Consider the following 15214-nt stretch of genomic DNA (forward strand, 5'->3'; position numbering starts at 1 on the left):
CGACTGAACCCAATTCAGTAATTTTCCTGAATGTGTCTTTTGGTCTTAGACCAAAGGATTCTCAACTGATGTATGATCCAAAAAATGTGTCACCTGGCGCAAAAATTATGTTTAAAATTAGAATAGAATCTACTGCAGTTAGAAATTTTCTACCATTGGTTACATTGGTTAGAGGGAAATTGATATTATATAAAAAATGTAACTGCGCTGATCATAAAGTGCTTATACGATATTACCACTAAAGCAGAATCAATGAAGTATGCACAAACACCAAATCTATATAGCTCTATAGTGCAAATTATTAAATTAACAAGTGTAAAATTGCAAAATTATCAAAACTGCAGGACACAGGTTTTTAACAATATTTCCCAAAGTCCACTTCTATCATTTAAATCCCATGTGCGTAGTATGCACAAAATCACATCTGTGCTATTTTAGAAGCCTTTTCACCACTTTGTGCATCACCACCACCTTCTGAAATGGTCACTCACCAGAACCTAGAAAAACTTTGCCTTTGGTTCATATTGGGATAACCACTCCATTTTCCTGGCGTTTCTCCAGCTAGTTTGCCACTAGTTACTCCTCAAATCTTGATATCTCATAAGAAGTAAATAGCCATCATAGCACAATATGCTTTTATAAAATTTACTAAACCAACAAAGTAAACATCCCCAATTATAAAAATGTGAACTCACAATTCAGGTGCCTTTAGACCGGCACTGAGTCATTCCAGCAGTGTGTTTTCTGCTTTAGTTCCGCTTCTTCGTCTCCCGGGATCAGCATGCGTTCCAAGCCCCAATCTTGTGTGGATTAGGACAGGAAGTGATAGCCGCGATTACCCAGAAGCCAAGGCTGGGTCTAAAGGCACCTGAATTGTGAGTGCACATTTTTATAATTGGGGATGTTTACCTTGTTGGTTTAAATACATTTTATAACAGCATATTGCACTATGATGGCTATTTACTTCTTATGAGATCTCAAGATTTGAGGAGTAACTAGTGGCAAACTAGCTGGAGAAAGTGGAAAGTGGAGTGGTTATCCCAATATGGGGACAGTGTCACCAAATCAGGAAGTTAGGACAGTCCATCTACCAGTTAATCTCTCTGACTGCTAGGTATTGACATCAACAACACTGTCCACCCATGGGATTATTGGCACAGCAAAAATAGTAAAAGAAATTCCAACTAAAGAATATAGGTGTTGCTCCTTAGAAATGCTAACCCACCTGGCTGCTACAGACACAAGCTAGAGGCGTGGGATGGCTCCTGTTGGCTTTGTGCTAGCACTTGACTGTCCCTTGGTTATGGACAAGCAAAGTAACAGAAGTTACTCAGTCCCTTTTTAGTGAATCCTGAAAGTTCAAGAGGCTGATACACATGCTTTCTGCTACAGGGGCTTTCTACTACACAGGTCAGATCTTGTCTACTAGGAAGACTTCAGCTAAGCCTAGCTGAGGCTGGTGAAGGGGTGAGACTTCTAATTGCTCCTCTCTTCCTCCTGCTCTCTCTCTCTCTTATCATTCCTTCTGCCCAGAGGCAAAGCCCCCCAGCACAGGGGTCCCCTCCAGGTGACTGGACCCTGGACTCTACTCCCTCACTGCCAGGCTCCTAAACATTTATGGCACTGTTCCCCCCACCTACTGAGCCTTACCACCTCAGGAACTGGTGGGAACTCCATAAATATTCAAGCTGTTCATCCTCCCTCTATGTTCCAGAACTATCCAGTAAGTTCTAGAAGCCAGGGGGAGGTAAGAGAAACATAGCCTTGAAGCACTGCAGAGTCTAAACAACAAATTAATTCCTGCTCCTCTGCTTACAGAGGAGCCAATTCAATTTACCTCAACTAGCAACTAAGAGGGTGCTATATCTCTAAAACAAATTGTTGTGATAGCAAGCTGTAAGGCCTCATTCACACAGGTGATGATACCCATATCATGTGAACATGCTGTTTTTTTTGCAGCAGCATCTCCACTTCCAGGTGCTGACTGCAGGCAACCCATTGAAGTCTATAAGGTTGCAGCTGCTGCATGGACACAGCCACTGGTCCTAATGCGTGTGGGTGAGCTGCCTGAACGTAGTACCTGGAAGTTGAAAAGCTGCCAAAAAATGACCCATTTGCATCATTGCCCATGCAAAGGAGGCCCAATAAATCTAGTGAAAGTGGCAGTGTAATGACCAGTACAGTAGCCCTTCCTCATGTAACTTTGGTCGTATCTCTTCTTTTTGACATTGTGCTGTAATCTTTGTTTCTACACAGTTACATTATATGCTCTGACCTTTCCTGTTTGAACTAGTTATTGAGCATAACAGAACAAACACTGACACTTTGTGCAGTCATCTGGAACACAATGTTGAAAAAAGAAATCCAGTAGAGTGTGACCATACATAATTCCGTGGGAATTAAGGATTTAGAGCTTCTTGCATTGTTGAGAGATTGAAATGTTTTAAACTTCATATAACTTAATAAGAATCTAATTCATAAAATATACACACATACACACAGTATCTCACAAAAGTGAGTACACCCCTCACATTTTTGTAAATATTTTATGCTATCTTTTCATGTGACAACACTAAAGAAATGACGCTTTGCTACAATGTAAAGTAGTGAGTGTACAGCTTGTATAACAGTGTAATGTCCCCTCAAAATAACTCAACATACAGCCATTAATGTCTAAACTGCGGGCAACAAAGGTGAGTACACCCCTAAGTGAAAATGTCCAAATTGGGCCCATTAGCTATTTTCCCTCCCCAGTGTCATGTAACTCGTTAGTGTTACAAGGTCTCAGGTGTGAATGGGGAGCAAGTGTGTTAAATTTAGTGTCACTCTCTCTCACTCACTCTAATACTGATCACTGGAAGTTCAACTATGGCACCTCATGGCAAAGAATTCTCCGAGGATCTGAAAAAAGAATTGTTGCTCTACATAAAGATGGCCTAGGTTCTAAGACGATTGCCAAGACCCTGAAACTGAGCTGCATCACGGTGGCCAAGCCCATACAGTGGTTTAACAGAACAGGCTCTCGCAGCTATCAAAATCAGTCAGCCAATCAGAAAAGAGAGGGGTGGGACCAGGTTGCGGCTCTGTGTCTAAATGGACACACAGAGCAGTGATTTGGCTCAGGTACCCCCCCAGCATGCTGCTTGTTGTGGGGGCACTCGACAGGAGGGAGGGGCCAGGAGCACAGAAGGGGGAGCCGAGAAGAGGAGGATCCAAGCCACTCTGTGCAAAACCAACTGCACAGAGCAGGTACGTATAACATATTTGTTTAAAAAAAAAATAACTACGAGACTTTACAATCACTTTAATCAAAGTCGACTGATAAATCATAAATCAAAGGGACTAGGTGGAAAACTGTCACCTGGAATTCGGACTGTATCCTATCAGAATGGTGGGTGTCACTTCAGTCTGAATACAATAGCCAGCAGTGGAGATTCCTCAATCTACACTGTGTAGCATTGGATGGAGAAATCAAGTGATTTTCAAGCTGAGCAAAAGAAAAACGCAGCGTGTATGGCTTGCCTTAGGAATGCATAGATAGAATTTACGCAGGCGGAGACAATTTACAACAAAGATTCTTTGGAACAGACTTGGCAGCTTGAAAATGTGATTCACAATAAAATTCTGATAAAATAGATGTTGGTTAGAACTGCTTACTGTGGTAAGCTATAAAACTGAGCATGCTCACTAAGAAGTATTTTGAAGTTGTGCTATGCTCCCAGAAAAAAAGGAAATTCTACAGTTCTCCAGTAAAAAAGGTTACAAATGCATGATCTGTCAAACAGGCATAGCAACATTCTGAACTGTGGTATTATGACATTTTTAAACAAAGTATTTAAAAGTATACGTTGTGGTATGTAGAATTTATTTTTTATTTTTTCATAACTGATCTCAGCTGCTTAAGGATCAAGAAAGAATGCACCAAAGCAGGGCTGTGTTTTTGACATTATGCTGCCTTAGGCTTTGAAGATTCCCATTGGCTTGTATGGGTCTAGCAGTTAGTTCTGAGAAGATACAGAAGACGCCAAAGGCCCCAGCCCTGTAGAGCACTGGGACTTACAGCCAGGAGTTGGCGAACATGTACGTGCGCATTTACACACCCTTTTCCTTCCAGCAATACTTTTTATGGAATACAAAAAAAAGGGAGTTAAAGATCTATGATTTTTTAATATATTGTATGTGTACATATGGTTATTTTGCTGAATATATTCAATTATCTTTTTTCTAGAGTTTTGAATCTTGCAGCTGTTTGCTATGAATATTTTATAGAGCTTGACATAAAATATATTGCATTTTGCAAGCAAGGGAAATTGTTTCCAGGACATGTACCTGAGTAAGAGGCTTTTATTTCCTCTAATGGATTATGATAGAACCCTACTAATATGAGTGTATGCCTAGCAGTATAAAAGAAGTAATATTTCTACTGGCAGCAGAAAGCCTTTTTGGCTGGGTGCAATGTTAGCACCTACCAAGCCACAAAATATGCCCAACCCTTCTGCATAGAATTAATAATCTTAAAGCACAAGAATTATCTTCCATATGGTTCATAGTCACTAGGGTCTCTCTCTGACATATGTGAACCATTTTAAATATCCTTTGTGTATTACGTACAATTATAGGTTCATCGGAGCATGTTTTTCTCAATCCTCATGGGTCTCTTGCTCCCCGCTGGTTGCTCTATCAGATCTCTCCAAACATATGGTAGATGAGCTACAAATTACATGTTGCACAATGTGAACAGTTATGAGACAAAAGTCAGACCAGATAATCACAGCAAACGAGTGTCATTTTACACAGGCTGGAAAATCCTTAGGCATTGATAACATATCATTTACATTGCCCTGAATGGACCTCAGAACAGGGCAGCGGATGCTCATGCCAGGTGGAAATGTAACAGTCAAAGGCACTGATGTATTACTTTAACCATGGCCGCAATCATCATTGTGTATGGTCACTTTTACATGAGCGTAAAATGCTGGCCAAACATGAAACTTGGAAAAAATTAAAAAAATGCAGGCATTAAATGATTTGTTACACATCCAATATAGGAAAAAAAAGGCTTAAAGTATTAGTACGGCCAATTTTTTTTAGTTTCCTTTTAGATAGAGTTGGGAAGATTTGAAATATCTGCTTGTGACTACATCTGTGAGATTTTGTATCACTCTCCCTGTGACACCCATACATAAAATGCTCTCCACTCTATTAAAATGATTTTGTATTTGTCTATGAGCTTCTCCATTACTTAGTAGAGGGCTTGACTAGGTGCTAGGTCACCATTGCGACTAAAAATTGCACCCTGGTGCCTGGATTTTTATCAGCCCTTTCACGGCTGACACCAGCTTTCACCCTCCAAACTGAACGCTTCTCGGAGGCGATCCCCATCCTAAAGGGGCTGTGCCTTCCATCTCCTGGGGCGTGTGCTAGGCCGAGTTGTGTAGCTGATTGAACGGAATTGGGCGAGTGTCCTGTCTTGGGGGGTGATCAGACGTCAGGAGGTGGCCCTGTGCAGAGGTGAGTGGCTCTGTCTCAGTTGGGCAGTGCGGGGTGCAATGGACTGTCAGCGCTCTGCTCTTGGGGCGATCATTGATTGGACTGGAGGAGGGTGGAGTATTGCAGCCAAGGGCAACATGGTGAGCGCCCCGAGGAAAAATCATCTGTTCCACACACCCCCTGGCTATGTATCCCGGGCTCCACTTGCCCATCTGCAGGCCCGAGACTGGCATAGCAGGTGCTGCTGGGCAGAAGGAAGGGAGGAGAGCAGATAGGTCTGTTCTCCTCCTCTTCTTGTTGCTGACCCGGAAGTGGCGTTTATGGCATCTCCTCTGGGACCCCGCTGACAGTTTCCCTGGCCATCAAGACCAGGAAAGAATGTAATGCAGAGCGATGTGCACTGCATTACATTACATTCCATTCACTGGATCAGTCTTAAAGATCCTGGATGTTTCATTAAAGAGAACCTGTCACCAAAAAAACACAAAAATGCCACGTAGGGGACTTTGTCATGTGATGAAAAAAAAAAAAGTAACACATTATTTTTTCACCCCCACATATACGCATGTATAAACATAAAGGTACTCTGTAGGGCACCTACGCCTGAAACAGTTGTTTGCGATACACGTTCCCCATAAGCATTTACTGTACAAAGGGAGGTCCGTTGGCATGGACCATAGGGTGAGTACATGGATTGAAAACTGTCTACAAGGGAGACTTCAGAGGGTGGTGATACATGGGGAATACCAGGGTTCTGTGCTGGGACCAATCCTGTTTAATTTGTTCATAAATGACCTGGAAGGGCAATATCTTGTTCTCTACAGGATGTGGAAACCGTGCAAGAAGATCTCAACAAATTAATGAGGTGGGCAACTACATGGCAAATGAGGTTTAATATAGAAAAATGTAAAATAATGCTTTTGGGTGGCAAAAATATGAATGCAATCTATTCACTATGGGGTGAACCTCTGGGAGAATCTAGGATGGAAAAGGACCTGCATTAAAAAAGTGATTACCTGCAGGGATAAAGTGATAGTTCTCCCGCTCTACAAGACTCTGGTCCGGCCGCACCTGGAGTATGCTTTCCAGTTCTGGGCATCAGTCCTCAGGAAGGATGTACTGGAAATGGAGCGAGTACAGAGAAGGGCAACAAAGCTAATAAAGGGTCTGGAGGTCATTAGTTATGAGGAAAGGTTGCGAGCACTGCACTTATTCTCTCTGGAGAAGAGACGCTTAAGTGGGGATATGATTTCAATATACAAATACCATACTGGTGACCCCACAATAGGGATAAAACTTTTTCGGTGTAGGAAGTTAAATAAGACATGTGGCCACTCACTAAAATTAGAAGAAAAGAGGTTTAACCTTAAACTGAGTAGAGGTTTCTTTACTGTAAGACCCCTTTCACACTGGGGCGCTTTGCAGGCGATACAGCACTAAAAACAGTGCCTGCAAAGCACCCTGAAAAAGCCGCTCCTCATAATCCAGTGTGAAAGCCCGAGGGCTTTCACAGTGGAGTGGTGTGCAGGCAGGACGGTAAAAAAAGTCCTACTAGCAGCATCTTTGGAGCAGTGAAGGAGCGGTGGTTTTAACCCTTGCTCGGCCGCTAGCAGGGGGGTAAAACCACCCCGCTATTGGCCAAATACCGCCGCTAAAATGACGGTAAAGCAGCGCTAAAAATAGCGCCATTTTACCTCCGGCACCCGCTCTGGTGTGAACGGGGCCTAATAGCGACAAGGATGTGGAATTCCCTTCCACAGACGGTGGTTTCAGCAGGGGGGCATCCATAGTTTCAAAAAAACAATTAGATAAACACCTGAACGACCGCAACATACAGGGATATACAATGTAATACTGACATATAATCAGACACATAGGTTGGACTTGATGGACTTTTTTGCAACCTCACCTATGTAACCTTGCATATTTCCGTGCATGCCGGAATGAGAGTAATAATTCTAGCACCAGACCTCCTTCATAAGGTTAAATAAAGCTTTATTAAAAAAAATTGGCTCCTAACTTTTTTAGCTGGCTGACTCTAAAGTACACCCACTTGAAATAAATCGAGGCTGCCATTGGCCTACTTCTAGAAATCCTAATTGTCTGTCTATCTCTGGCTTCAATACATTCAAGTCATGAATTCAAAATTATTATGCAGCAGTAGAAAGAATGGGAAAATGACAATTACTTAAGGTGTGACAATGCACAGTCCTTGGAAATATGTACCATATGTGAGGAGACATCTGACAAGGAAACCTCTATTCAGGCACACGTTTCATAGAATTCACGAGAATTTATATTATTTTCATTTGACCTTCAGTCTTCAGACCATCTCATACATTGTTTCTACAGGGAATATTCAGTCTGATATGTTACAGTTTTCTAACACCTGCTCCTCTAATAACATTGATAGTTCATGCTATTTTACTACTTTTATTTACTAGATTTTATCATTGTTTTCGGTACCACCAAAATGATTACTTTTTAATAGTACATAAAATCAATAATATACAAAAGTGCTGAGCATATAGAATATAGTGCAAATTATAAACGACAAAGGAAAACAAGGGAATTCAATTTTATCAATAAAAAAATTCCAATGAAAGTGAAAAAAGTGGCAAATGTGAACGATCTGAAATCTTCAGTAAGTGTCCATATTTTTATACACCAATGTGTACCTCCACCAAACACTAAATGGTTCCTGATTATCAGATGCTTTAGCCCCCTATTATAGTGCAGTCAAAACAAGCTTGTTTTATGGCCAGGCTTCTACCACAGAGCTGCCCACAATCTCCAGTTCAGGTTAGGATTCACGGATCACCCTCCGGTTCAACAGTATATCTTAATTAAATGTATAACCAGGGGAACCGTACAGTGTAATACTAATAAAAAGCTCTTTTCATTTATTTAAACCAAGTAAGATAGTTAAAAAATCAGTAAAAACAGCACATACATGAATTGTGGCTGGTCCTAAAAGACGGACGGGCAACTTCCAGGTTCAAAGAGCGTGATGACGTCACAAACTTAGACCCCGCCTTAAGCATTTTGCTACAAATAGCATCTTCCAGGGCATGAACGCCATGTTTGTTCATCATGCTTTATATCAGGGATCTTCAAACTAAGGCCATCCAGCTGTTGCACACATCCCATGAGGCATTGTAAAACTCTGAGATTCACAGACATGACTGGGCATGAAGGAAATTGTAGTTGCTGCACAACTGGAGGGACGTAGTTTGATGACCCCTGCTTTATATAGTAGGGGAACATCTGGAAATAGAGAAGCTGGAAGGAAGTCACTCTCCACAACCAAGCCTCGATCTAAATCAAAACCACTGTCATTGTCCGAAAAGCCAGAAGTTATAAGCAGAACTAGTATCCATCGTCAAGCCTCACTATGGGGCACAGCAAACAACTTCCTGTATTGCCTAAAGCCAGAAGTTGTAAGAAGCTTGACTATGGATAATAGTGCTCCTTACAGCTTTCGGACAATGACGGCAGTTTTGATTCAGATAGAAGTTTGGTTGTGGAAAGTGACTTCCTTTTAGTTTCCTTGTTTCCAGGTGTTCCCCTACTATATAAAGTGTGATAACCAAACCTGGTGTCCATGCCCCGGAAGATGCTATTTGTATCGAATCAGGTAGGGTGGAGTCTAAGTTTGTGATGCCATCACGCTCTGTGAACCTGAAAGTGACCCGCCCCTCAATTGGGACCATGTGTCCAGACCTGAAGTGGAAATTGTGGGCAGCTCTGTGGTGGAAGCCTGGTTATACAGTATAACAAGCTTGGTTTGACTGCTCTATAATAGGGGGTCAAAGCACTCTGGTAAGCAGGAGCCATTTAGTGTTTGGTGGAGGTACACATTGGTGTATGACTATATGGACACCTGCTGAAGATTTCACATCATTCATATTTGGCACTTTATTGGACTGTTTTTGTTTTCACTGGACTTTATTTATTATAATAATTTAATTTGCTAGTTCTTTGTTATTTATAATCTGCACTATATTCAGTAGCAGTGTGTCGGTTAGGGCCGCCCTTTCTGTCACGCCACTAACCTATATGTAAAAATGGATAGATTCATGCATTGCATGAATCTATCCATGGCCGCTGTAGCCATTCAGGCACCTGAATTGCATCGGCGGGGGCTTTTTTTTTTTTTTAAGCACCTGATTAGAGCCATAAGCTCTAATAGGCTTCAAAAAAGGTGGACCCGGAGCACAGAGCATTGCGCTCAGAGCCCACCCAGGTGTGTTAGAAAAGCAAATGAATATTCGCTTTTTTTAACACTGAACCACCTCTCAGCCAATCAGGAGGCACTGGTCTAATAACCGTCAGCTGATTAGCTGAAGGCATGGGCGCTTCGATTATATGCCTAGCAGGAAGGTGAAAGAGACAAATGGAGGACACAGGAGCCACTGCCTGAGCCACTGCTCATCCCACAGCTCGCCGCCTGACCCGCTGCTCATCTCACTATCCCACAGCTCACCGCCGTCACCCGCTGCCTGACCCCCCACCAAGATGAGGTAAGTGTCAGGAAGTCAGTCAGCCAGCGAGCGCGTGGAGGCGTCATAGTGGCTGCATTTGATGGGGCACAGTGGCTGCATTTAATGGGGCACAGTGGCTGCATTTAATGGGGTACAGTGGCTGTATTTGATGAGGCACAGTAGCTGCATTTGATGGCTGCATTTTGATGGGGCACAGTGGCTGCAATTGATGGTACAATGGCTGCATTTGATGGGCACAGTGAGGCTGCAATTGATGGGTTGTTTTTTTCAGTATTTTTTAGTTTGTTTGCACCCCCCCAAAAATTTGAGCACCAGCCGCCACTGACTATATTGTATATGCACGGCACTTTTGGATATTAGTTGCTGTGACTAATTTTATATCTTTTAATGTGCTTGCTGCTATATTCTTATTAGGTTTTACTTTTAGTTCAGTTGCAAGGTTTTCTCTGTACATAAAATGATCATATGAATATCAAATAGATTAGCAGCACTGAAATTTGAACACAAACGAGCAAACAAACAATATATCGGTAGTACAGCACCTTGTAATAACAAATTCCTCCCATTTGCGATCTCGGGATTTGATGTGAAGATCACATATAGGGGTGATTAGTTATTAGAAAGCGCTGCACTACCTATATGGTCTATAGTATGAATTACCTTAGTATTGTATTTTTATTTGCCCTATTATTTTATATATTCATATGCTTATTGCATTTGTCGTTTTATTAGGTATGATTTCTTTCATATACTATACGTTGTATCATTTTTTTTGTTTGTTTTTGTTATACTCCATATATTTATATTACAATGGTACACGTTTTTTTAACCCAGCATCCTCCTCACTAATATTCTTTAATTGCTACTGCTGATAATGCCAATATTATAATTATTCTAAAAATATTTCTTTATTAATGACCATGATTAATGATCATTTGAATGGCACCTTAAAAGGCAGTTTGTTTCTGCCTGCTATTCAAACCGCTCATGTGTAGATGCAAGATAACATGGAACCTTTTTGACGGAAACAGCTACTATAATGAGGTTAGAATGTTTAGACAAGGATATCTAGCAGTAATGCTTAAATCCTGAACTGTTCAAATTAACTTGGTTGGGAGGAATTAAATCTGGCCATACACTAGCAGATTTTCGAGCGCACATACATTTGTACAAAAATTGTCAGTACATTCAGTGACCTGACAAATATCAAAGTGCCCAGGTATGAAAGACAAATCGCACAACACGCATTTCAGATGCCATTCATTTGAATTGCACCTAAAAACACAGTGCGGTTCTGCCGCAATTGTCACTCAATAAATTGCGGCAAACCGCATTGTATAGAACATGTCGCCCAAAAGCAGCTCCTGAATTTTTTTTGGATGACAAACTTTTTTAGATAAATGGCTTCAGAAATGTGCATTGTGCGATTTGTCTTTCACACGCGGGTGTTTTGAAATTGCAGGCAGAATCGCGGCGATGCTGCCCTTGATTCAAAACGCCCATGTGTGAGCAAAGCCTTTTATACTCTTCTGTACAGTAAATTCACAAATGCAATTGTTCACTTATGTATGTATGCTTCAACCTTCAATAAAAACACAAACCCATTTACTGAATTTGGAGCAGTCCTATGTGTCTGAATAGGATAGAATTCAAATACAAATGCAGTGTTCAGAGATAATGCTCACTTTCACAAGCCTTAAATGCTGCATAGCCCTTATAGAACTATATATCCAAATGAATGTAAAATATTAATGTATAATATAAAACTATATTATAAAACAATATAAAAAATTAATATATATATATTTTTATTATACTCATTTATAGTTATAATATATATGAATATATATTTATATATAAACTTAATGTATAATATGAAAAGAATTCTGTATGATGACCTCTTGTTTATACAAATTATCCAGAAAACAATACAAATGATGGTAAAAAAAAAAAAAAAAAGCAATGAACGTTATCTTCCACTAAGTCGAAACAGAAAAACATGCATGTACAGATGTGTATGTGCATAAGGACACATACACCTTCCTTCGTAGCTTTCATGACCAAATCGATAAGGTATCATTATGTGTCTGATAAACAAACCATCTATGTTACCAATGCAACCCATTAGATTTCATTTTGTAGCTTTAGAAATCGCTTCCTGCTATAGTCACCATAAATTGCCAGACACCTATTTCCTTGCTGTATGAATTGTTTTTAACCATTTTTGTTATTCTCATAATTGTTGTCTTATTAAATAGTTTAATTTTCTTTTATTTTTTATACTTTTATTCTCATGAATCATTATTTTTTTAGTATTTTTTTTTTACCCACTATAAGCAGGTAGGTTCATCCTACCTGCAAGAGAACCATAGAATTGGAGCCACGTCAGCTGCCAACACACTGCTACGCCTAATTTGCATGGGCGTTTAGCCACGGTGCGAATCCTGGTAGATTCCTGCTGCTGAGTTTGACAGCTGTGAGCGGATAGCTGCGGCTGCCGAGCCACACAAAGTGTGTCCAGCCGTGGTCACCGCAGGTAATCACTGACTGTGAGAATGGCCAGGAATAGTGGCGTCCGCTGATAACCTGCTGTCCAGTGATGGTGAACCTTGACACCCCAGATATGTTGGAACGACATTTTCCATGATGCCCAACTACGCTGTATAGAGCATGAACATCATGGGAAATGTTGTTCCAAAACATCTGGGGTGCCAAGGTTCGCCATCACTGCTGCTGTCAAACTCAGCAGCAGAATCAGAATCCTACCACTGAGATTTGCATCGTGGCTAAATATCTGTGCGAATGCAACCTAACTAACACATTCCTCTATTCACACAAACAAGGTAGGTAGAGGAATCCCCCCATTGGGACAACGCAGCATTGGCTGATCAAGAACATTTTTCCAAAATGACCCTTTGACAGAAGTCGATCAAACAATCATTTTCTGTCAAGCAGGGATGGCCACACTGAGCAAAATTTGACTAGTGTATGGTCAGCTTTAGATGCCTGAGATATTGGGGTTGATTTACTAAAGGCAAATAGGCTGTTCACTTGGCAAGGGAGTTGCACTTTGAAAGAGAATTTTCCTTTAATTTCATGAATGTGATGAAGATTCATGCTACAAAGAATACTCAAACACGAGCGAGGAACAAAAAAAAAAAACAGTATTTTTGCTTGTATGTGTTTGGCTGGTGGAGTCAGTAGAGCCTTGTTCTCTAAGCTAAGTGAATATTCCCTTTATAGTTGCAAATTCCCTTGCAAAGTTAACAGCCTTTAGTAAAAAAAAACAACATTGCATTCAAGATATCAATCATGTGATAACTTTTATGAATTGACTTTGATTTAAAAGTACTAGCAAAATCGATATAAAAAACATGCGGTACAATAAACTGATTAGTACAATAAAGCATTTAGCAACTAAAAAATATATCTTAAAAAAATGAGCAAATGCCCAGTAATGAAAATACTGTAGCCTTATGCTGATTGAAATGACTCCACTGACATAAAGTCCAGAGTCCCATGAGCATCATTTTCTCCCAGGTCCAGGTATTAGCCCTTGTACACACGGTCGGAGATTCCGACGGAATGTGTCCTATCGGCCCGTTTTGTCGGATATTCCGACTGTGTGTGGTCTGCATCGGACTGTTTCCGTCGGAATATCCGACAGACCAAGTTTTCCAACTTGCCGGTAAAATTTTCCGACAAAATGCTCCTATCGGACATACTCCGATCATGTGTAGCCTACTCCGACGGACAAAGTGCCACGCATGCTCAGATCAAATTCCTAGACCAAAGCTATTGGCTACTAGCCTGAACGTAGTCCCGTCGTAACGAAATAACGTCATCACGTTATGTACAATCGGATTTTCCGACAATTTAGTCTGACCGTGTGTATGCAACATCACTTCCGGACCTCTTCCGGAATTAATCCGTCGGAATTACTCCGAAGGATTTGGTTGTCGGAATCTCCGACCGTGTGTACAAGGGCTTAGGCTTTTTCTTTAGATTTACCATAACCGTATAATATGAGGTTAAACCTAAACACTTTCAATTTGTATGCAATCGGGCAGGCCCTTGCATTATGTAAATAAAGGTAAATCTAAAGGAAATTGAATAAGAAAAATGTATAATGTATGACCAACCTTAGTCTTTTAAAAAGCACAGTTCTATAATATGATTTGTGATTCCTTTTCATCACTGTTTGACCAGCCTAACCAGATTTATGTACCCAGCACGTTGGCAGCATGCATCGTCATCATACCGCTACAACACAACAGAGCTCAGACAGCCCACATGTCCTCCAAGCGTAACAGCTGGAACATCTAAAACACCATTAGCATCAGCTTGGAGGCATCATCCAACCCTGGGCCATCGGTGTCATAAAATTCTCAGCAGCTAGACAACTAGCATTATTTCAGTCGTCTATTTAACCTAAATTAATACACAAATTTGATTCTGGTCGAATCCCCCCAATACGTTTTCATCTTACCTCTCTCAGCCTGTTGAGCTGTCATCCACCGCATGTCTGAAAAGGAAACACAAACAGGTTAGATCCCATTGCAACCACTCCCTGGTTTACTCATCCACACTCACTGAAATCACACACTCTCACTGACAGATGTTGCATTGCTAAGACTGTCAGGCAATGAATGGTTAAGCCATGCTAGGCTGCTTTCTCTGCAAGAGTTTGGAAGGCACAATGCCAGCCTGCAGGGCCCAGAGCCCCTCTCACAATATCATATCACAGCACTCACCTCCACCTTTCCCCGTGCCATCTTTTCTAACTTTTTCCAGTCAATTTCATAGCCCAGCAAGGGCTGAAAGAGGCCAAACAGCAGCAATGGCAGCCACATTTGTGGAGTCAGGTTTCTGCTTTGTTAGAGAGGAGAAGGCAGGCAGATGAGGAAGTTCAGCAGATTGTGTGTTATGTTTGTGTGTGTGCCACGTCACATAGACTAGTGAATGAGGAGGGACATAGAGAGGAGGAGATGCAATCCTCCACATTTCTTTCTATAACCCCCCCTGGGAAGAAACATATCATTAACACTGTGTATTCCCCCATGACTATGTTTTCTGAAGTCACAGATGTCATCTGCAATAGATAAGTACACATTGCAGGAGCCTTCAGCCCACTACACATTATTACAACATAGCTCCCTACTGTCCCTCATTTGGAGGGACTGTCCCTCTTCTCACACCATATGTCCCTTGTGCATCCT

At 41.2% G+C, this 15214-nt stretch overlaps 1 protein-coding gene across 1 annotated transcript in view; it reads right to left on the minus strand.

The window, feature by feature from the left end:
• Positions 1 to 14952, minus strand: part of SELENOM (selenoprotein M) — a 31599-nt gene extending 16647 nt beyond the window's left edge. The window contains exons 1-2 of the mRNA XM_077461187.1: positions 14750 to 14952; positions 14485 to 14520 (exon numbers count right to left, since the gene is read on the minus strand). Coding sequence (XP_077317313.1) covers positions 14485 to 14520; positions 14750 to 14848 — 135 coding nt within the window. The 5' untranslated portion in view covers positions 14849 to 14952. The remainder of the gene's footprint in view (positions 1 to 14484; positions 14521 to 14749) is intronic.
• Positions 14953 to 15214: the final 262 nt, after the last annotated feature.

Source organism: Lithobates pipiens, unplaced genomic scaffold, assembly GCF_037356315.1.
Source record: "Lithobates pipiens isolate NorthernLeopardFrog02 unplaced genomic scaffold, aLitPip1_a1.2 Scaffold_3, whole genome shotgun sequence".
NCBI lineage: Eukaryota > Metazoa > Chordata > Amphibia > Anura > Ranidae > Lithobates > Lithobates pipiens.